This window comes from Cetorhinus maximus, chromosome 22, assembly GCF_964194155.1.
Source record: "Cetorhinus maximus chromosome 22, sCetMax3.hap1.1, whole genome shotgun sequence".
Classification (NCBI taxonomy): Eukaryota; Metazoa; Chordata; class Chondrichthyes; order Lamniformes; family Cetorhinidae; genus Cetorhinus; species Cetorhinus maximus.
In genome coordinates, this window is record NC_135900.1 from 43,927,142 (window position 1) to 43,950,778 (window position 23,637).

At 41.8% G+C, this 23,637-nt stretch overlaps 1 protein-coding gene across 3 annotated transcripts in view; it reads right to left on the reverse strand.

The window, feature by feature from the left end:
• The window catches only part of b4galnt3b (beta-1,4-N-acetyl-galactosaminyl transferase 3b), a 241,886-nt gene that overhangs the window by 136,945 nt on the left and 81,304 nt on the right, over positions 1-23,637 (reverse strand). For all 3 annotated transcript variants that reach the window (XR_013580218.1, XM_078568192.1, XM_078568191.1), the window contains exon 2: positions 13,931-14,037. Coding sequence is in view for 2 of the 3 variants with exons in the window: in XM_078568192.1 (XP_078424318.1) it covers positions 13,931-14,037 (107 nt within the window). In the remaining variant the exon portion in view is untranslated. The remainder of the gene's footprint in view (positions 1-13,930; positions 14,038-23,637) is intronic.

A 23,637-nucleotide genomic window follows, 5' to 3' on the forward strand; every position in this document is an offset into this window, starting at 1 on the left:
GTGAAGGGAAGGTGTGTTTGGTGGTGGCATCATTCTGGAGTTGGCAGAAATGGCAGAGGATGAACCTTTGAATGCAGAGGCTGGTGGGGCCTGAGTAGGACTGGAACAAGGGTACCTGCACGGGCCCCAGTTCTGCCTGTCTCTTTATGGGACATGTGGAACATTCCTTGTTCCAATCCTACTCAGGCCCCCTCCCACAATTCTTGCTCCAGTACATCGGTGACTGTTTTGGTGCCGCTTCATGCTCTCATGTGGACCTGGAAAAATTTATTAATTTTGCTTCCAATTTCCACCCCTCCATCACTTTCACATGGTCCATCACTGACACTTCCCTTCCCTTCCTTGACCTCTGTCTCAATTTCTGGTGACAGACCATCCACCAATATTCATTACAAGCCTACCGATTCCCACAGCTACCCCAGCTACAGCTCCTCACACCCTGCTTCCTGTAAGGACTCCATCCCATCGCCTCCGTCGCATCTGTTCCGATGATGCCACTTTCCAAAACAGTGCTTCTGGCATGACTTCCTTAACCAAGGTTTCCCACCCACAGTGGTTAACAGGGCCTTAACCGTGTCCGACCCATCTCCCGTGCCTCTGCCCTCCCAGAACCACGATAGGGTCCCCCTTGTCACCCCAACAGCCTTCACATTCAAAGAATCATCCTCCACCATTTCCACCAACTCCAGCATGATGCCACCACCAAACACATCTTCCTTTCACCCCGCCCCACCCCACCCCACGTCAGCTTTCCGCAGGGATCGTTCCCTCTGGGACACCCTGGTCCACTCCCTCATCACCCCCTACACCTCAACACCCTCCCACGGCACCTTCCCATGCAATCGCAGAAGGTGCAATACCTGCCCCTTTACTTCTCCCCTGCTCACCGTCCAAGGGCCCAAACACTCCTTTCAAGTACTTGCATTTCCCTCAATTTGGTCTACTGCATTCGTTGCTCCCAATGCGGTCTCCTCTACATTGGAGAGGCCAAACGCAGACTGGTGACCGCTTTGCGGAACACCTTCAGTCTGTCCACACGCATCACCCAGACCTCCCTGTCGTTTGCCATTTCAACACTCCACCCTGCTCTCATGCCCACATGTCCGTCTTTGGCCTGCTGCAATGTTCCAGTGAAGCCCAACGCAAAAGGCACTTTACAGCCTTCCGGACTTAACATTGAGCTCAACAACTATAGATCATGAACTTGCTCCTCCATCCTTAACCCGTTTTGATCCTTTTGTCAAATATTTATTTTTAAATTGTTATATATACTTTTTTTCTCCCTGTTTCTATTATTTTAAACATTTATTTCCATTCATTGTTTTATCCCCACCTTTTAGCCTATTGCAATCTTTTTCCCCACACCATCCACTCCCCCAACTCACCCCCACTAGGGTCATCTGTCACTTGCTCATTCTGCTTTCTACTCTTAATGTCACCATTAGCACCTCCTTTAGCCAGTATCACCACCAACACCTCTTCGACCTTTTGTTTGACATCTTTTGCAATCTCTCCTTTGCCCCCACCTATCGCTGACCTTCTGTCCAGCTCCACCTGTCCCACCCCCCCTTAAACACTATACATTTCACCACATTTCTACTTCTCTTTAGTTCTGAAGAGTCATCTGGACTCAAAACGTTAACTCTGTCTTTCTCTCCACAGATGCTGTCAGTCCTGCTGAGTTTTTCCATCGATTTTTATTTTTGTTTCAGATTTCCAGCATCCACAGTATTTTGCTTTTATATATGAGAAATCAAGACTTGTATTTTAAAATCAGTTTTCTTTAAAAAGGTTTGCAAATAGTATAAAACATTACATCCATAGGACACTTTTGGCATCAACTTTTTAACCTTGGCAGTCATGTGATACTCAGCAAGTTGCCCGCAGCATTGTCACAGAGATAGACCAATCACTATTTTGTTTATGTTGCACTGGATCTATGACAAACACTAGGAACTGTGCTCCAGGCACCAGCCTTGGCTCAGTGGTCCCACAATTGCCATGGATCAGAAAGTCATTGGTTATAACCTTGCTGCAGAGATGTGCACATAATCAAACCCAACCACTTACAGCAGCAAAGAGCATGCTACGCAATCAGTTGTTTTTTTTTAAATCATTCATAGGATGTAGGTGTGGCAAGCAAGGCCAGCATTGAATGTCTATCAGTAATTGCCCTAGAAGATGGTGGTAAGCTGCCTTCTTGAAATGCCATAGTCCATATGGGGTAGGTACAACTTGAAGTTATTGGGTTGAGAAATTCCTGCAAGTATGTCTGCCCAAATATGTATCAAAGATTGAGGAAAAACATCACAAGAAGTTAATCTATTTTTTAGAACTGTTCTTTTCACAGTGCAGTAATGCTTTTAACGCTTGATTTATTGTTGATCATTACTTCTTGACCCAGAAATACAGCTGTACATTGGCAAAAAAACATTTGTTGTGCATTGTAATTAACCTCATATTTTACAATCCTTCAGAACATGAACTCAGCTGCAGTTCAAGATACTGTCCTTTTGAATTTTATTTTAAACGTTCTGGAAAGGTTGGGAGTTTCATACTGTAATGAACACAAGACGGTAGATATGCCTGCAAAACAATGAAAAAGGGATCTGCACTCCTGGTACCAGAGTTGAATACATCACGCAATACCAAACACAGCCCTTAGAGAAAGTTATTTATCGTCTTCTTTCTCCTTCTTCATCCATCAATGGCAAACAATAGCATGAGTCAAAAGGGAAGGGGAATTGGCATATAGGTCACATCTTTCAGTGCATTTAACTTTCCTGCTTCTTTGAGCACTGGTGCAAAAACAGGAAGGATTCTCAATGTCTTGGTAATTAAGTATTTTGGAAATACTAATAAAAATCATTCTGGACACAACTTCCCTAAACATATTGACACAGCCTAAATAGTTAGATCATTAATTGTTATAAATCCATGTTTTAACAGCTTTAGCTCAATTGGTGGCACTTCTTGCCTTTGAGTCAGAAGGTTGAGTGTTCAAGTCCCACTCCAGAACTTCACTACACTGCAGCCATGATTTTTTGTGGTATGGACAGATTGCTGAATTGTCAGAGATACTATTAAACTGAGGTCTTGTCTGCCGTCTCAGGTGGATGTAAAAGATCCCAAGACACTATTTCAAAGAGCAGGAGAGTTATCGTTAGTGAGCTGGACAATGTTTCTCTCCTACATTCTAAGTGATTACACCTCGAAAATACTTTATTGGTTGTGAGCACTTTAGGGTGTCCTGAGGTTGTGAAAGGTGTTATGGAATGCAATTCTTTCTTTTCATTTATTGAGAATGATATCTGAATATTCACTGAATCATAATAGAAACGCTGGAATTATTGCTCGAATAAGTGGTTAAGTTTAAATTGTGTTTTGAAGCCTACATGCATACCTAATGTTTTGCCAATAAAATTTAATTCAAAACATATCTGAAACTATTCTTCAAGGAGATCACAGAACTTATGCAGATTTGAGAATATAACCTTCACCCTCTTGCAAGAAAAATACATCACCATTTGTCAAAAGTCGAGTTAGCACTCAAGGTTTATCCTCCACCTCCACAAGGTTTCCTTCTTTGTCCCAAATTGGTCCCATCGTTCCTTCAACTATACTTTTTAATAAGCAAACAGCAATGTAACAGCTTCTTTTCTGTTCTTTAACTCTCTAGTTATGTCATCCCTCTGCAGAACTGTATTATCCTCGATTAACAATTTCAACCCTACCCATCTATTTCCCTTCACGTTCCCTCCTGAAAACATTGCAGCCAGGAATACTTAGTTCCCATGTTTTGTCCAATATATCGCGATGTCATGTGACATTTTGTGCTTGTAACCCTTAAACTTTACAAATAAAGTGCCTCACATTAACACGTATATTCCAACACCAATCCAGTCAGCTTTGCTGCTTTGCCTCCTTGCCTCCATCTAATTCCTGCTCTTTCTACCCTTTTCTTTTGTTCTGTTGAAGTTTGTCCCTCCCAACTTTCCACGTACTCTGTTGCTACATCCTGGTGGCCCTTTCCCTGACAGATTATCTTAAATACTCATCTACAGCACTAATTAACCTTCCAGCAACAAGTTCCAGCACTGTTCCAATACAATCAATCAGTCTGCCTTGTACAAGCTCCTCCTGCTCCAGAACTGGTTCCAATGCAGGAATCAGAAGCCCTAGCAGACAAACCGCTTTTCAACCATGCATTCCTGTTTCTGTGATAAAAACAAAAAACTGCGGATGCTGGAAATCCAAAACAAAAACAGAATTACCTGGAAAAACTCAGCAGTTCTGGCAGCATCGGCGGAGAAGAAAAGAGTTGACGTTTCGAGTCCTCATGACCCTTCAACAGAACTGAGTAAAATTAGGAGAGGGGTGAAATATAAGCTGGTTTAAGGTGGGGGGAGGTGGGGGAAAAGAAGTTGGCAGGGGCGGGGTGGGGCTGGTTGTAGGGACAAGCAAGCAGTGATAGGAGCAGAGAATCAAAAGATGTCACAAAGGAACAAAGAGGTGTTGAAGGTGGTGATATTATCTAAATGAATGTGCTAATTAAGAATGGATGGCACGACACTCAAGGTACAGCTCTAGTGGGGGTGGGGTGGAAGGACTGACAGGGCATTAAAGGTATAGATTTTAAAATAATGTAAATAGGTGGGAAAAGAAAAATCAATATAAATTATTGGAAAAAACAAAAGGGAGGGGGAAGAAACGGAAAGGGGGTGGGGATGGGGGAGGGAGTTCAAGATCTAAAGTTGTTGAATTCAATATTCAGTCCAGAAGGCTGTAAAATGCCTAGTCGGAAGATGAGGTGTTGTTCCTCCAGTTTGCGTTGGGCTTGACTGGAACAATGCAGCAAGCCAAGGACAGACATGTGGGCAAGAGAGCAGGGTGGAGTGTTAAAATGGCAAGCAACAGGGAGGTTTGGGTCTTTCTTGCAGACAGACCGCAGGTGTTCTGCAAAGCGGTCGCCCAGTTTACGTTTTGGTCTCTCCAATGTAGAGGAGACCGCATTGGGAGCAACGAATGCAGTAGACTAAGTTAGGGGAAATGCAAGTGAAATGCTGCCTCACTTGAAAGGAGTGTTTGGGCCCTTGGACGGTGAGGAGAGAGGAAGTGAAGGGGCAGGTGTTGCATCTTTTGCGTGGGCATGGGGAGGTGCCATAGGTGGGGGTTGAGGAGTAGGGGGGTGATGGAGGAGTGGATCTGTGCCTGTGATAGTGGGAGTAATTCAGAGATTTAACATCCTTTCCCAATTATATCATTTCAACCTTTTTCCTACCCATATCATTGGTTTTAAAGTGGACCATGACATCTCCTCAGAACGTCCTGCAGCCATTCATTGGTATCCTTTACCCTGGCACCAGGGAGCCAAGGCATCATTTCGGACTTGTATGTGGCTGCAGAAATGACTGCCTATCCCCTGATCCAGTCCAGATGGGGTACATCCTCGGTTCCAGAAGGTAACCAAGGTGGTGACAGAAAAAGGTCTAACCACAATCTTTCAAACCTGCTCAGATAGAGAAGCGGTGCCAGAGTCCCGGAGACTGCAAACATTACACCCATGTTTGGAAAAAAAAGGGAAGCATAAACCTTGTAACTACAGGTCAGATTAACTTTAGTGTTGGGAAAAGTATTAGAGACCACGGTCAATACAAAGTTAATTCTTATTTGGAGAAGTACAGGTTAAATAAGAATGCATATTCATAAATCCTTGAAGGTGGCAGGGCAAGTTGATAAGCCAGTTAAGAAAGCATATAGGATACTTGTATTTGCATTCAATGTCCCTATTTGCAAAGCCAAGAAAGCTATGTCAAACCTTTAGAAAATCACTGGTTAGGTCTCAGCTGGAGTATTGTGTACAATTCTGGGCACCACACTTCACAACATTACAGCCCTCGAGAGGGTACAGCTTTTTCAACAAACAGGCAAAGGCACGAGGGACCGAATGGCCTCCTTCTGTCCTAGAAGATTCTGATTCTAACTCATTATCGATTTTCCACTGGCTATATACAAGGACCACATTCATCAAGCTCACCATTTATTACAAGATATGATGGCATGTCAGGCAAATGAATACTAACCATATATAATTGACAGAAATACTTATTGTCCATCATTTGTGCTTTTGTAATACTGAGCTGGAAAATATCTCTGTTCATCCTTAGTGTCTAGTTTTTCTGCAGATAGTTGATAGGATATTAATCTCTGGAAAGATGGGATAGTGCTTTCTAAACAAAAAAAATTGGAAAAAAGAATTTATTTCAACCAGTATTGAAGCTCTTGGTCATGCCAAGCTGAAGAAGAGCTGCCTCAATCAACCTCTATTTCAAAAATGCAAACGATGTTTATCCCAGGAAATTGGCTGAGGTTTTATCACATCTACATGCCAGATAAAATTTCCTCCTGACAAAGGATGCACCGAGAGTCACAAAAGTGCAAAATTCTAGTCAGTGTGTGCTGGAAAATAGTACAAGTTGTGTCACAGAAAATATTATATATAGCTGCCTTTTTTTTGAATCGAGATACTCAGTTTCATTTTACTTTGATGTAGCATTGTGTGCCACCTTAATCACTTCTGAATGATAGGTGCCAGCCATTTAGCCCATCATGCCTGTGCATGCCTTTTGATATAGCTTTCCAACTAATTCCATTCCCTTGCTCTTCCTCCAAAGCCCTGTAATTTTTTTTCTCTCCCAAGTATGTATCCAATTATCTTCTGAACTTTCCACCATTCTTTCAGGCATTGAATTTCAGACAACAACAACCCACTCTGTATGAAAGAAATGTGTGTCATGTTGCCTTTTGTTTCACCAAACGGTTTAAATCTGTGTCCTCTGGTTACCAACCCTTCTCCACTGGAAACAGCTTCTCCTTATTTATTCATCAAAACTATTCATGATTTTGAATACTTCTATGAAATCTCCCCTTTATTTCCTCTGCTTTACGGAGAACCACCCCAAATTCTCCCAGCTCTCCACATAATTACAGTGCCTCATCCCTGGTATCATTCTAGTAAAAGCTCTTCCGCTCCTTCAATGACTTGAACTTCTCCCTAAAGTGTGGTGGCCAAAATTGAACTCCTTACCCAAGCTGAGGCCGAACCAACGTTTTTATAAAGCTTCATTATAATGTTTCTGCTTTTGTACTTGGTTCCTCTATTAATAAAGACAAGGATCCCAAGTAAAATATAACAGCCTCCTCAATCTGTCATGCCACCTTCAAAAGATTTGTATACATATACCCTAGGTCTCGCTGTTCCTGCGCCTACATTAAAACATACTCATCAATACCCTTCTGTCCCCTAGTCAATTTTGTATCCCATGGTATCACTGTTCCTTTAATCCCATGGGTCTTTCTAACAAGACTCTTGCGTAGCACTTTGACAAACACCTTTTGAAAGCCTGTCAGCTGTCCCTTGATTCTAGGATGACATCTACTCAGAGTCGCGAGTTTCTGTCATGGGTCTTCATCCGAGTGAAGAGGCCAATTCTTGGTCCATAGATCTTGGAGCGCATGGGGCACATGTTCCATGGGTTAGTGTGATCTGGAGTGCAAGTTCTGTTTTATTTTCTTTCCTTCTCTGCCGCCAATCTGCCTCATCATTAAGACGTTGTGACTCAAAGCGTGATGCAGCTTGATGAACAGGTTGTCAGTCACCATTGTGAACAACTGGTGGCAAGCTCTTCCCAGTCATTAATATGTCAATGCTGCCATGCTTCAAGGAGAGCTTCAGAGCATCTTTGAAGCATTTTATTTGTTCTCCCTTGGAATGCTGGCCCATTTGAGAGTTGAGAAAACAGGACCTGATGGGGGTTGGGGAGGGGGACACGCTTTTTGGGAACCCAGACACAATGTGCAGTCTAATGTAGTTGATTTTTCAGGAGTTTTGCTTTAATGCTTGTGCAGCTGGCTTCAAGACGAACATCAGCGTTTGCTCAACGGTCCACCCACTGAATCTGGGGGATGCTGCAGATGCATTGCTGATGGAATTTCTCTAGCACCCGTGTCGCTGATTCACTGTCTCACTGTAGTACAGGAGCACAGTGACTGCAACTGCTCTGTACACTAGGATTTTTGTTGACTTGCCGAAGTTTTTTTTTGTTAAATACTCACTGCCATAGTTTATGGAAGGCTGAGCTGGTGCAGCTGATTCGATGTTCGGTGTTCAGTCTCCTCATCAATGGTGGCCTTTTGAGAGAGCTGGCTGCCAAGCTCCGGGAAGTGCTCAACATCTTCCAGATAGGTGATCCACAAAGTGTTTGTAAATCCATACACAGATCAACCATACATCCTTCATCAATATTCTCTATCAACGAATTCAATCAAGTTAGTTGAACACAATTTGGCTTTTAATAAATCTGTGGCAGCTTTCATTATTAGCTTATATTTTTCCATATGCCAATTATTTCGTTCTAGATTACTATCTTAAAGTTTCCCCACCACTGACATTAGGCTGACCGTTGTAGTTGCTGGGTTTATGCCTCTTCCCTCTTGTTAAACAGGAGTGTAACATTTGCAATCCTCCATTCCTCTGGCACCATCCCCAATATGGAGGAGTGGAGTGTGTGGTGATGGCACATAGTTAATGGGGCTGGGAGGAGATTCCAGAAAAAGGGATTTTAACAAAAATATGTGAATTTTAAATTGAGGGCTGTGTGGAACCTGGACCCAAATGTAATCAAGTGAGCAGGATAAGATATGAACAACAGCTTTGAATAAGCTGAAGATTAAAAAGCATAGAAGGCCAGTCGGGAGAGAACTGGAATAGTTGAGTCAAGAGGTGACAGATGCATGGCTGATGTTTTCAAAAGATGGGCTCAGGCAGAGGATGTTTTGGAGGTGAAATAGGCTGCCTTTACAATGAAGAGATTATGGGTTAAACAGTGGCTGGGAAAATGGGATGGAATTACTACCAAGGGTGTGAAGTTTGTGACGGGGGCCGAAAAGGATGACTTCAATCTTCTCAGCTTTTAAACAAAGGAAATAGCAGCTCATCCAGGATTAGATGTATGATAAGCAAACAGAAAGCAGAGGGGGAGCAGAGGAGCCATAGAGGTGATGGAGGGAAAGAGCCAATTTATGACAATGTACACATGGAATCTGGCCTGATATCTTCTGACAATTTTACTAACTGGCAACCTAAAAATGAAGAGGAAGGGCAGACACTTGGGGCCTTGAGGGTAACAACAGGGATGGGAAGATAAGTCATTACCAGAGATGCTCTGATTTATAATTAAATAGGTTAAAAGTGAAATCAAGTGAGACTGTCCTACTAAACTGGACAACAGAAATGAGATGTTGCCAAAGGCTGCAGAGAAGCTGAGGATGCACCAGAGCCACATCCTCTTTCAGAGATGTCAGTTATGACTTTCATTAGGGCCAGTTCAAAGCTGTAACAAGGGAAGGAACCTGATAGATATTCAAACATGGAGTTTCAGGAAAGGTGGGCACGTATTTGGGAGGTTATAATGCATTTGAGGACACAGCAGGGAGCTTGATGGAGGTGTGGTAGTTTGCAAGGACAGAGGTCAAGTGTATTTGGGTTTTTTATTTGAAGACAAGGTGATGGTGGTGGTGTTGAAAAGGGAGGGTATGCAAGAAGCACAAAAAACATTTAGAAATGTTAGCCAGCAAAAAAGCCAGAAAGGGAAGTTGGATGGTCAAAACTTTAGTGAGCACTCAGAAGATGCAAGAGAAGACAGGAGAGAATTAGAGCAGAGGGCAAGGTCACAGTTAGGGCGTGCAAATGAATGGAGGGTGGGGTGACGGGGGAAGAATCAAAATTCAGTTTGTAAAATTATTGTGCGCATCACTAATTGGGAGTAACTGAATAAGAAAGTTTATACATGAGTAGAATAAGCTTACCAACTGTTTAATTGACTCCATACCTCAGACCAGCACATCCATATTAAGCCACTGAGCATTGTTCTGGGATCATTGAAACAGTACTACAGACAGTAATAAGGAGAAATTCCTATCATTCATCTTTCCTTCTTCTATACACACACACAACTTGTAAAATGTTCAAGGACATTGGTCTTCATTCTGCACCAATGGTGAATTAACAACGCTTGCCATTCATTACACTTCTAGCTTGTCACAGATTTTGTTTGGGCTTTTGAGTAGAAAATCATGATCATTGGCTATCTATCTACATCAGCATGGTGCCCTGTGCAAAGGATCTGGGACCTGTGTGAATAGGGCAAGCAATAGCGTATCTCCTCCACCAATCGGATTGAAGGATCTTCACTGAGTCCAAACCCGGAATTGAGTGCTAGAATATTTAATCCAATTAATTCAATGTAAAATAACACATTGAAAGTATCTTAAAGAGGAAAAGAAAGAAGGAAAAAAAAGACAAGTCTTAAAAAAAAATTAATAAATCTACAATTATTAAAATCTGAAGGAAAGAGACACTATGCTTTTTTAAAAAAAAGTTATCTTTCAGTGTCATGTTGTTTGGACTTAAGATGTATCACGCCATTAAAAATTCCTGAATTCCCTATTGGGTTTCTAGGTGACTATCTTATATTGATGGTCTCTAGTTATGCTCTTCCCCACAAGATTTGATTATCGAGTTTCATATGCATACTATTTACAACCTCAACACTGGAAATATCACAGCAAAAGGACCATAAGTCCTAGATGGACTCACTGCATTAATTAATGATAATCTTGTTACTTTGAGTGCCAAAGTAAGACAAAAGCTTCGGACACTATTTCAGAGGCAGAGAAGAAAACTCAAGGTTCTCAGTAAGAACAAAATGCAAACTGCAGCTCCAAATGTTACATTTTGAACACAATTATTGCTGACAGGAGTGTGTGATGCAAATTCTCTCAGTAAAAGTACAACTGTTATTCTGCGCCAGATCACTGCCATTCAGGACATGCAAAAGTTTGCAAGTTGAGGATCAGAGCAAAAGCAAATCAACTCATTGTCAAAATGGAAAAAACAAGAGAAAACGAATTATAACTGGTACCTTCGCTTCAAAGAACCATAATCGCCCTTAGCCAATTTTAGAAACTGACCAGCTATATGTTTTCCTCTTTGTTTCATCTCTGCTGAGCAATAACCAACCAGCAATGAAGTAGTTATCAGCTGGTACCAGTATTGAGGAGGAAGGAAAGACAGTAATTCCTTTCCAGAAGACCGAAGATTTCCTTTGGTAATACCACTTTGAAGCAGAAATACAACACATCTATCCAAGACAAAGGACTGACATGTGCACATGGAGGTGAGGATAAAACCTGTATCAGGTGACGTCAGATTGCCAACACTAAACTAACATCCTCACATTAATAAGCGCCACATCATGGGAAGGTAGGATGCCCTGCAGGGTATCAAATACCCCAACAACCTGTACAACTGTACCCTACTGAAGAACTCAATAAGAGGGAACGCCAACTTCCTAGAGCAAATGAAAGAGATAGCTTTAATTGCTCTATGGAGATACGCCCATCTTCTGCTTGACAATTTTCCATAGCACCATAATTTGAGATCAGGAGCTCATCCTGTAAAGAACTGAAGAACAGGAACCCACATCCCATTACTCAGTGGTTCAGAAAGATACCAGAGCAAGTTATTTTAGATTCTGACCCCCAGCATAAAGTTAGCGAGCAATATTCCTACTCATTTAGTTGTTTCCTGAAATTGCTGTTACTGCTCTGAAGAGGAAAATTATGACAAAAATCTAAACTGAATAAGATAGGAGTTCCCCAGTGGTAAAATATATCATGGGCAGGATTTTCAGCTTGGTGTGTGGGTGCGTGCCAGACACACACGAGCGTGAAATAGCACGCGATGACATCGAGCGAGCACCCCGACATTATTGCGCACTCGCCTGATATTTCAGTCGACGGCCGAATGTGAGAGTCGGCAGCGCACCTGCTGACAATTAAGAGGGCTATTAAGCCCATTAATCAATTAATTTGAATTTTTCACTGCCCATCCAATCTTACAGTTGGCAGGTGGGCGAATAGGCCAGGCGGCCTCTGCATTTTTTGCGAAACCTCATCCACGGGCGGGATGAGGTTTTCAACAGAGAATAAAAAAAATAAAATAAAAATTTTTAAACTCATTTTTCACATGTTCCTGCTCATGTGACAGATTCACATGTGGGGACATGTTTTCCTTATTTTTAAAATCTTTATTTGTCACGTTAAAAATCTTCAGCTCCCCGAGGCAGCTCTGTGCCTTCAGGGAGCTTTCACTGAGCGCAACCCCGCGCATACGCAGACTTCAGCACTCGCGCTCCTCCCGCCCCCACCCTGGCAGCGCTGAGGTCATCAGCGCGTGTTTCGCGCTGACTGGCCGTTAATTGGCCAGCCAGCGTGAAATCACAGTCGGGGCCCAGCCGCCCGACGAGGGTAAACCCTGCCCCATCAGATTTCTGTTTCATTCTGTTCAGCAGGATGTACAATATGGAATCCAATTTGCATTCTGTGCAAAGTTAGATTAACTGAGCTACATTGTCAAATGTGCCTTTGTCAAGTTCTCAGGAAAACGAAAGGGTAGGGAAATTGAACAAAAAGTTAAAAGAAAAAAGCCTGATGAAAAATGCTGTGTAGACATCGATGAGGATTCATTATCTAGTAGATAAAATCTGGCCGTCTCTACAGCCTGCCAATAACTAAAATGGGAGAACAAAAAAGGAACTTTGTAGCTAAATCCCTATTAGTTAATTATGGTAACCCATAGAGTTACTTAGTTTCACAGAATCAATTTAACATCAAAAATATACACAATTCCACAAAATCAACAGAAACTTCTAAACGTCTTCCTGCTAAAGAAAAATTAAGACGAATGTTTCAGACATTACTGCAAGATGAAGATGCTGCTGCTCATAAGAAAAAAATAGGAGTAGACCATATGGCCCCTTGAGCCTGCTCCGCCATTTAACATGATCATAGTTCATCCTTGTCCTCAACTCCGCTGTTCCACCCATAGCCCAAATCCCTCAATTTCCTGAGACTCCAAAAATCTGTCTATCTCAGCCTTGAATATATTCAATGATGGCGCATCCACAACCCTCTGGGTAACGAATTCCTAAGATTCACAACCTTTGAGTGAAGATATTTCTCATTTCAGTCCTAAATGAGCAACCCTCCATTCTGACACTGTGCTCCCTATTCTAGTTTCCCAGCCAGGAGAAACAACCCCTCAGTATCTACCCTTGGGAAGTATGTGTGAGGCTTGCACTCAATACTAGGTGCATGGTGGAGAATGTGAATGTCAGGTCGGAGTCCTGATTGATATAGACTTTTCATAGGTAAGTTATGGGTGTATGGTGAATTCAGAAGTGTTAGCGTAGTGAGTAGGATATGGCATTTGAAGATGCATTCACTGGCCTTGACTACTCGTGTGAGGTCATTGAACTTCTTGCAGCACTGCATCCAGGTCCTTGGATCTTAGCATTGACATCCAAGGCTATCTGCTCACTCTGCCTCCCGAGCGTGCATCTGGAGAGTCTCCTGTGGGTACAGGATACTTCCTCCACCAAGGCCTCCAGTGCAGCATCTGAAAAACCTGGAGCATGCTCTCTCCCTTGTTGAGCCATTCTTCAATGTTTTCCAGGTCCGACTCACCACCTGCGCAACTGCCAGCACCTGCTCCAGTTACAATGGACCTCCACTTTAAGCGGTGCAAGCAAATTACAGTATTAGCCACCTGACTTGGCCAGACAATCAACAGTCTAGTTAGTGCTGGCTGAAAAACACTGAAATGAGCAGGTAGCACAAACTTGGCATACTGCCTGTATCACAATCAATGGGCATAGGTTCATCACGCATTGTGATCCTGCACCACCTTGAGGTTATCAAATTTAGCTGCCACCATCCTTTCAGGCTAGATGTAGCTTAATGGTTTTCCCTCTGACGTCTGTGTAACTGAATTAGAAACTGAAACAATCATTAATTGCCATGGGCTTACCTCATTCCCTGCCTCCTCCTTTCTTTGGTGATAGTACTCCAAGTCCCGATCAACACCAGGCACTTTGCTGCGTTGCACATGAGATTGTTTCTTCCAGTTTCTGAATTCTAAAGAGAGATATGAATCAGTACATTACAAGCTTGTGAAAAATGGCAAAGTACCAAGGAATTAAAAGGAACCTATATGTTGTTATATTTGTGTTGCTGACAAATATCAGAAGAATTTAATAACATTTGAAAAAGTCAAAATCTATTGGGCTTTTTGAAGCTCATTAAATCTCCCATAATGTCTAACGGTATTTTGAAAATTACAAAGTTTTTCCCTCCAATTACCTTGCACGGTAGATGACTCTAAACATTTATCAATGAAGTTTTTCCTGTTATCTGTTTAATATCTACTTTCTAAACTGATCTATGTCTTTGGGCTATTTTGAAGTCATAATCTGGGTTCAATATTTCATATGTAACATTTCAGTGCAATTTTACATTAAGGCCTTCATTCTAAACTGTAAACTCAATCCGACATAATCTGATCGATATTCATCTTCATCCATCCATCTTCATCGCTCCCAAACAGAGTTTGTATCAGCTTGTTCCACAACATTTTGTGAGGAAACTATAATATTTTATAATTAAAAGAGAAAATGCTGGAACAGTCATGTGGTCAGATAGCATTATGGAGAGAAAGATTTAGTATTTCAGGTCATTGACCTTTCATCACAACTGAAAATAGTCAGAAATGATAACAGGTTTTAAGCAAGTGAAAGGGAGGAGGCTGGGCAAAAACCAATCCATCACAGGCCATCCATTTTGGAAGACAGGAGAGATTTTGCCTGGAGGAGATATCTAGAGGAGTGGCAGAATGATGAACTGAAAGATGGGGTGCTGTTCCTCGAGCTTACCCTGAACTTCATTGGAACATTGCAGGAGACCAAGGGTAAAGAGGTCAGCATTAGAGATGGGACAATTGGAACAAATGTTCCAAAATCTCAACAGAGGACAGTATCATTATACCATAAGGTTTAGGTTAGTTAGGGAAATAGACAAGGTGCAACTAATTGGGGGAGGGCCAATTCCAAAGCGGGCGAGAACAGATCTGGCCCAGGTAAATTGCAATCAAAGATCTCCAGACAAAACTGTAATGGAACAATGATCTGCCTTTGAGGAGGAAATAGTTTGGAGATATGTTCCCATGAGGGAGAAGGTAGGACAAACAAAGGTCCCTGGATGACAAAAGAGCTAGAGTAAGTTGAAGCAGACAAAGGGTGCCTATGATACATGTCAAGTTGATAAGTGAAAACCAAGCTGAATATAGAAATTTCTGAGGGGATGTGAAAAAAGAAATAGGAGTGGCAAGGAGAGATTGGCAGCTAACATAAAAAGGGAATCCAAAAGTCTTCTGTAGGCATAGAAATAGAAGAGTGATTAAAGGAGGAATAGGGATGAAAAGGGGATTTTCGCATGGAGGTAGGGGACATCGCTGAGGTACTAAATGACCACTTTGCATCCTTCCTTAGCAAAGAAGATGTTGCTGCCAAAGTTGTAGTGAAAGAGGAGGTAGTTGAGACACTGGATGGGCTAAAAATTGATAAACTGGAGGTATTATTTATGCCTGTACATAAACTGGTTAAATCACCAGGACCAGATGAGACGCACCCAAGGATATGGAGAGAAATTGCAGAGACATTGGCCATAATCGCCCACTCCTCCTTAGATAGAGGAGTGGTGCCAGTGGACAGGAAAATTGCAAATGTTATATCCTTGTTCCAAAAGGGTGTAAAGGATAAGCCCAAAAACTACAGGGTCAGTCAGTTTAACCTCAGTGGTGGGAAAGCTTTTAGAAACAATAATCAGGACAGAATTAGTAGGTGCTTAGACAAATGCGGATTAAGGAAAGCCAACACAGATTTGTTAAAGGCAAATCGTGTTTAACTAATTTGATTGTTACTACAGCAAAAAACTCAAGAGGCTGGATGAGGGTAATGAAGTTGATGTGGTATACCTCGACTTCCAAAAGGCATTTGATAAGGTGCTATATACTTGGCTCATCAGCTAAACTGAAGCCCATGGAATAAAAAGAGCAGTGGCAGCATGAACAGGGAGTTGGCTGAGTGACAAAAAAAGAGTAAAAGTTGCATTTTGGCCTGAAGAAAGATATAGAGTGGGGTTCCCCAGGATTTGTATTAGCATCACTTTTTTTCCTCTAATTGAGATGAATGATCTAGACTTTGCAGGACTCAATATGAAAATTTGCAGGTGACACAAAAATTGGAAGCATTGAGATCTGCGAGGAGGATAGCAACAGAGTTAAGAGGGCATAAATAGGCTAGTGGAATGGGCAGACATATGGCAGATATATTTTGGTAGGAAGAACAAGAGGCAATATAAAATTAAGGATATAATTCTAGAGGGGGAAGGAGCAGACAGATCTGGGGGAATATGCACACAAATTGTTGAAGGTGGGAGGACAGATTGAGTAAGTGGTTAATGAGGCATATAGGATCTTGGGCTTTTTCCATAGAGGCACAGAATACAAAAGGAAGTTCTGGTAAGCCTTTATAAAACACTGGTTCAGTTTCTAGGCACCGTACTTTAGGAAGGATGTGAAGACACTGGAAAGGATGCAGAAAAGATTTACAAAAATGGTACCAGGAATGACAGACTTCACTCAAGGATAGATTGGTGAACCTGGGGCTTTTTTCCTTGATGGGGAGAAGGAATTTGATAGACGTGTTCAAAATCATGAGGGATCTGGACAAAATAGATAGGGGAAAATTGTTCCCATTGGCGGAAGGGTCAAGAACCAGAGGACACTGATTTAAGGTGATTGGAATTATCAGAAGCAACATGAAGAAAAAAATTGGTTATGCGGCAAGTGGTTAGAATCTAGAGTGAACTGCCCCAGAGTGTGGTGGAGGTAGATCCAATTGTGGTTTTCAAAAGGGATTGGGTAATTATTTGAGGAGAAAAAATTTGCAGGGTTATGGGGAAAGGCAGGAGATTGGGACTAGCTTAGTGGCTCTGACAGGCCAAATGTCTTCCTTCTATGCTGTAACCATTCAGTGAACTGAGAGAGATGGAGAATTAAAATGACAGGCGACTGGAAGTTCAGGGTCACAATTGTGGACTGAATGGATGTGTTCCTCAACATGACACCCATTCTGCATTTGGCTTCTCCAATGTAGAGGGGGCTTTGCAAAATACCTCCGTTCAGTCCACAAGCTCAACTCCGAGATGTTGGTCACCTGTTGTCTAATTACCCATCTGTCCTCAACCTCTTACAGTGTTCCAATGATGCTCAATGCAAGTTCCATGAGGTACTTTACAGGCTTCTAGATTTAACATTTGAGTTCAGTAACTTTGGAACATAACCTCTGACCCCATTATGTTCCACCTCCACCAGCACCCCCTCACAACCCCTATAGGTTTTGATTTTCCTCTCATTCTCTCTTATTTTTGCTTTCAGATGGCAGCTATTCATCATTCTACCATTCACTCCTCCTCCAATCTAAATTATTTTACAAATCTTTTATATACCCTCACTCTACTTTTGTGTCAGCAAATTCTGTATTATCAGGCTATGATTTAAGTGTCCAAGCATTGACCACCATGGGTTCCTTGTAATACTTCACTCAAGTTGTCATCACAGTTTAAGTGGTTTCTTACTTTTTTTAAATTAGGCTATCCAAAGGCACTTCTCTCAGAGATCTGTGACTTAGTTTAATTTTATTGATGTCTTTCATGTGTAAAGCATTCTTAAAAGGTGGTTCAACTATATTTCTGAAAAATAATAATTCAATACTTCAGACTATTTCATCTAATTTAAATTCACCACCATTTTCTGGTTCAAACTTCCCTTTTGATATGGTCAGACATTTTCAGCATAATGTGGAGGACCCTCAATTGGACTCAACTTCAGTCCTGTTTGCATTTTTTATTTCATTTTTAACTTTTTTAAAAAATTATAGTCCTACAAGCCTCCTGGAACTCCTGTAATCATACAAAGAGGACAGGAAAGCATTAGTTGGTCCGTTAAAATCTGTCTGACACTCTGCTACCTACATAGACCAAACTCCCCCTCAGTCACAAAATACCCTGGGAGAGCCAAGAGGGAAAAATCTTAGGCTAATTTAGAATTTAAAAGAACAGAACTCCCTCTCCTATCTTCAAAGGCAAACAAGTTCTCATCATCTCCTCCCCCCACCCCTTCCCTGGTTTTATATATTTTTTCTATTTAATAAATTTATTCTTTGCTTTGTTTAGAGGTGCTGTAATCATGTTGGAGTGAAGGCTAATTTCTGGGGTACAGTGCACATGTGGCTTCTAATCCATATCTCACCCAAAATGGAAATGTTTGATGTTAACAATAATTACAATGAAGTCCCACTTGAGGAGTCTACAGAAAAACAATGTCCACAGGGCCTCCTTAAGTGAGATCAATCTCTCCAGCAAAGACAAATTCAGCCTACTAACCTACAGTATTGTTAGATCAGACAGCAAAAGGAACAGCAGCTATCCTGAAACTCTACACACTGAAATCAACATCAGTGGTCCTGCTTACAAACTGTTGCGTAGCAGCATAAGTTTGCCTGGAACAAGTGCCTCCAAGAGTTAAGCTATCTGTTGTGCACCAGGGACTTCAGGACTTTCCAATTTGGGAACAACCCATAGATCCTAAAGGGCTTCAGCATAAAACAACATCAATACTGCAGGCAAACAGCTGCAGAAGTTAACCAAGGGCCCAGCATAGAGCATCCCTGCCTCACCAAAAGTCTACTGCATCAACTTCTACTCCCATGATGCCACTGTAACACCAGTAATGGTGAGCAAGTGTGGGCAAGTGTAAAGACTCCAGACTCAGGATGTAGAGAACTATCATCTTCCAATTCTGTTTGTACCAAACCTTTCTGCTAAACCCGATTGCCCAGAGCACAGGACTACAAAAATAAAGCTACGTGGACTGTCAAAGGGTTCACATGCAATAAAGTAGTTATTATTGAAATCTAGGGAAATGCAGTAGCAAACTTGTGCACAGAAATGAAGTTAAATAAATTACCGTGGTAGCGCTGTTTGAGGGATAAACGTTGGCCAGAGAACCAGCGTATCTCTGTTCATCTTGGAAAAGTGCCGTGGGATCTTTTACTTTCACCTAAGAGAGCACTCCCATTCTAACTTAATATCTCAATCTGGAAGACGACATCTCCAACAATGCAACATTCCTTCTGCACCTCAATGAAGAGTCAGCCTAGACCATCTGCTCAAGCCTCTGAAGTAGAGCTTAAAACCTTTTGACTCAGGCTGCAAAAATGAGCCAAGACTGGCACTTCTAGTAGAGAAGACTGCCAGCCAATCTGAGGAATGACCCTGTCGTGGTCAGCAACCCACTGACGCTCTAATAGGAGCAGAAAATCAGCAATAGCGATAGAGAATCCTGGCACTAGGATAATTTTAATGTCCTAACAGGTCACGAAAACTGGCAGAAATTACATCAAAGCATCAATCAATAAGACAACAACATCAGCTAACCATCTGGAAACTAAAAGCTGGCCATTTCTCAAAACCAAAGCTGAAAAGTAGCGGGATTAATTTCCCCCCCCAACAGAAAGCACAATGAGAAAATTCCAAAATATTTCAGCATAAAAGATGAAAAATTAGAGGGTTCAAAACAGTTCAAAAACATATTGATGCTGCGTTTTCAAGCTGTAGTGCAGAGACAGATTCAGAAAAAGAGTTTTCCAAAGATTACCTCCATGTTGTCCATGTCAATCCAAGCCACAAGGAATTTGACAGCAACTGGAAAAGGAAGTGGAAGATTGCATCTACTCACAGCCCAAATATTGGATCCTGATCACTAGTTTAGTTGGGCTAATAGATCTGGGTTGCACGCTTATTTCAGACTAGCCGAGTTGGTACCATAGACAGGAGTAGATTAGCAGACAGTTCTTATGTAGAGCACATTCTATTTATTTGCAAAGGAACTCAGCAGCTACACTTGTATAATTACAACTCAAACCCTGTCTCTACATTACAGACTCTAACTCTAGACTACTGACTACTAAGGTAGCCCAGGCTACTCTGCTATTGGATACTAAGATCATGTGATCTTGCATTATAACATTCTTCTTAAAGGCATATTACACATCACATTACCATACCAAACTATTGGGATCTTTTGAGCAAGTAATGGAGGGGATAATGCACCAAAGAGAAGTCCAATTGCCCTAGTCCAATCAATAACTGCTCCAAGATTACATTTATGGAGAAGCAACATGCATGATGCAGGAGTAACTGTTCTTGGTAATTACCAGAGTTCAGTACTGGGCTATTTCCAGAGGTACTGAGAATCTTTTTTGATCACAGTGATCCACAAAGCAGGCAAGGACTACAATGAACCTAACAACTACTGACCTATCAGTCTGAAGAACTGCCTGGGAATGCTGCTGGAGACAGTCATTTATTACTTCCAACATTAAAGAGCAGTGACTGGCCAAGCTGGGTTCAGGAGTGGAAGCAGCAGCACCAACAATGGCTGCCAGAACACAACAAAGCCTTTAATAAAAAAGTGCACTGGCGCTGCTTTTGCACATGCACAAGATTTAGCTCAATGTACTACAACATGCCATCTCCGAACTTGACGTGCCAGTCAGCTAATGCAATGAATATCTAATTTCCTGGCTGAGTGTTCAACTGATATCAGAATGGACACAAGAGTTTCCATCAGATTCTTTCCAATGACAGGAATGCTCCAGAGCCCTGTTTGTGGCTTACTGATTTCCCATTTTGGCCAATGGTCGAAAGGGATGGGGACATGTTTGCTGTTTGTTTTCCAATGATATTTCTATTTAGCTACCCTTCAGAAGTACAATTAGAAAAGGCTCTGATAATGACTGGATGATCTAGAGGAATATGCACGTAAATGGCAAATTCTACAAAACACTACAAAAGCGCCTAAGATTATAAAGGGACTTGACAGGGTAGATACTGAGACATTGCACCCCCGTGTTCTAAATTCCCAGCCAGCTGAAACAGTTTCAGGATAAGGGGCCGATCACTTAGGTCTGAGATAAGAAGAAATTTCTTCACTCAGAGGGTTGTGAATTTTTTGGAATTCTCGTTGTCGAGTTTATTTAAGGCCGAGAAAGACAGACTTTTAGTCTGTCTGAGAATCAAGGAATATGGGGAACGGGCAGGAAAATGGAGCTGAAGCCTAAGATCAGCCGTGATCATTCCAAACGGCGGAGCAGGCTCGATGGACCATATGGTCTTCTCCAGTTCCTAATTCTTATGTTCTTGGAAAGGTCTCCAAAACTCTGGGAGAGGCACCAATAGAAAGCAAGGATAAACTATAATCAGCAATACTATTGGTGGAGGAAGGACTGGTAGAGGAATTGGTAGAGGAATTCTGAATGTACTGTGGGTCTGCAGCAGTTAACAGACCTTGGTAACATTAACCGAGGGGATTATGGTACAGGGGTCAGCTAGGTTGCACTTAGAAGGAACTGCTGCAAATTTTGAAATATCTGATATGATTAGGATGCGAGAAGTGTAATAAACCCTGGGTCATCTTTAGCAAGCCATCAGTGTTACTATCTTGAAATAGCCTATTTCCAAGCTTAGCTAACCCCACTATGAAATGAAATACACCAAAACATTGTTTTTACAACAGTATAGAAATCATTTTAGTACCAGTTGTAATAATCCTGAGAAGATTGGATACGACTCCCCTCAGCCCAAAGGAAGGGGGTGAACTTACTAACTGTGCAAAAGTTCCCTAGAACAAAAGTTGCAGGGCGTTGTAAGGCAAAGTGCTCTGAGAGATCATTATTAACCCTGTTTTCCAATTCATCTGGAAGCAGTTCAAGGCCATTATCTGGTTCTTATATGGGTCATCACTATTATCCTCAATTCTATAACATTAATAGAATTAAACTTGTACGCAGGTATATTACAAAGGGATGCAATGGGTAGTACCCCAGCACCAGAAGCTCTGGGTTCCACTCAAATGTCACTCCACGACTTGATGGCCACAGAAGGTGTATTCATAGTATGGTCAAACAGGTTGATTAACAATCTGCAGATCCTTCCAATACACCTATGGTAGATGGTAAGAGCAAAAGACACTGCTGGTCAGCCATGATTGATGTGGAGTGGCAACACTCAAGCTATAGCCTTTGGCTTCAGGCTAGCAACCTGTCCCAGAAGAAAAAATAAGCAATGGAAACAGATGTAAGCATGGTGCTTTGAATCTGCCTCACGCACCTCTAGGCACAGGAAGAGAATCGAGAGAGATATCACAAGGAGTGCAATTTGAAAATTGCATGGCTTCGAGTTCTAAAATATATTCTTAAATCCTGTTGACATTTTTAGTTATTTTGAGTGAGAGGACTTTTAAAGCCTGTACAACACCATTGGAAGGTTCCCTAGATCAGATTTCAATGGATTCCGAGAGTATGGCCAAGGCATTAAATGATTATTTTGAATCCTCTTAAGACAGTACTTAACTAGATCCTATCAAATAAGTTGCAACATGACAAAATTGAAAGTACTAAAATAGATGAGAATCTCAGATATGTTATGGAACCTCAATTGATCGGGTTGCAGGTCCAAATAACAGCAATTCAAATGTCCTTAAAGAAGTGGATCATGTGCTTTGCAAATTCATTTTCCATTTCTCTAAAAGTTCACTAGCGAGAGGAAATGTTCTCTTAGAATAGAAGGCTGCTCATGTAGTTCCAATTTTTAAAATGGATAGCGTGGTATTGCCATTTTAGTTATAGGCAAGATGCTCGAAAGGGATCATTAGAGATGCTCAATATAATTCCTTTGCTAACTTGAAAATATCAGGGACACTCAATATACCTTCTGGAAAATACAGTTGTATTATTAATTTGTCAAATTTTCCAAAGTCAGTAAGTTCATAGATGAGGGTAGTTGAGTAGGAATCTAGATTTCCAGAAAGTCCTTAATAAGAGTTTACAAGATAAAATCTGCAGAGCTAGTGGGAAGCTGCTAAAATGGATTAAGGTTAAGCAAAGGTTGATGAGGGTAGTGTGGTAGATATTGTACAAATGGACTTTCAAAAGGCATCTGAAAAAGTGCCATAGAACAGACTTGTTAGCAAAATTGAAGGGGGGTGTGTGTGATCCCAGGAGGATGCCAGATGTTGAGGCAGGTTGGGCAGAGGGCCTGCCTCTGTTCTCTGGCATTGTGTCCAAAGTCTTTTAAAAATGAATAGAACATGAAACATCCCTCCAGCCCTCACCCCTCCCACAACACCCATGTCCCCATCCATGACAATCCATGCCATCTCATGCCCTGTACTCACCCCTAACCTCTCATACCCTCCATACCAACTGATGTCCCTGTACCCAAACCCCATGGCCCTTTATAGCCCCTTGCCAACTTAGTGCAAACTAATGCCAGCCTATCACCCTCCCATAACCCTTTGCCCTTACCATCCCAACTCACCTAGTATTCATGGGCAGACCTCAGAATAAAGTTCTATCTCTGCATGGGCCCTAAGGACAGAATCGTCCCAGATTTACACTGAGTGCAGTAGCAGGCGGGTAAAAAGATGTTATACACACCGGCCGCAGTGGCGTGTTTCCATGCTGCATCGTCCCAAACCTGCCACATTATTCATGCACTCCTGGGGAGACATGCCATTTCCATAGTGGGCAGGCTCTCATTCATCCACCCGCCATCACC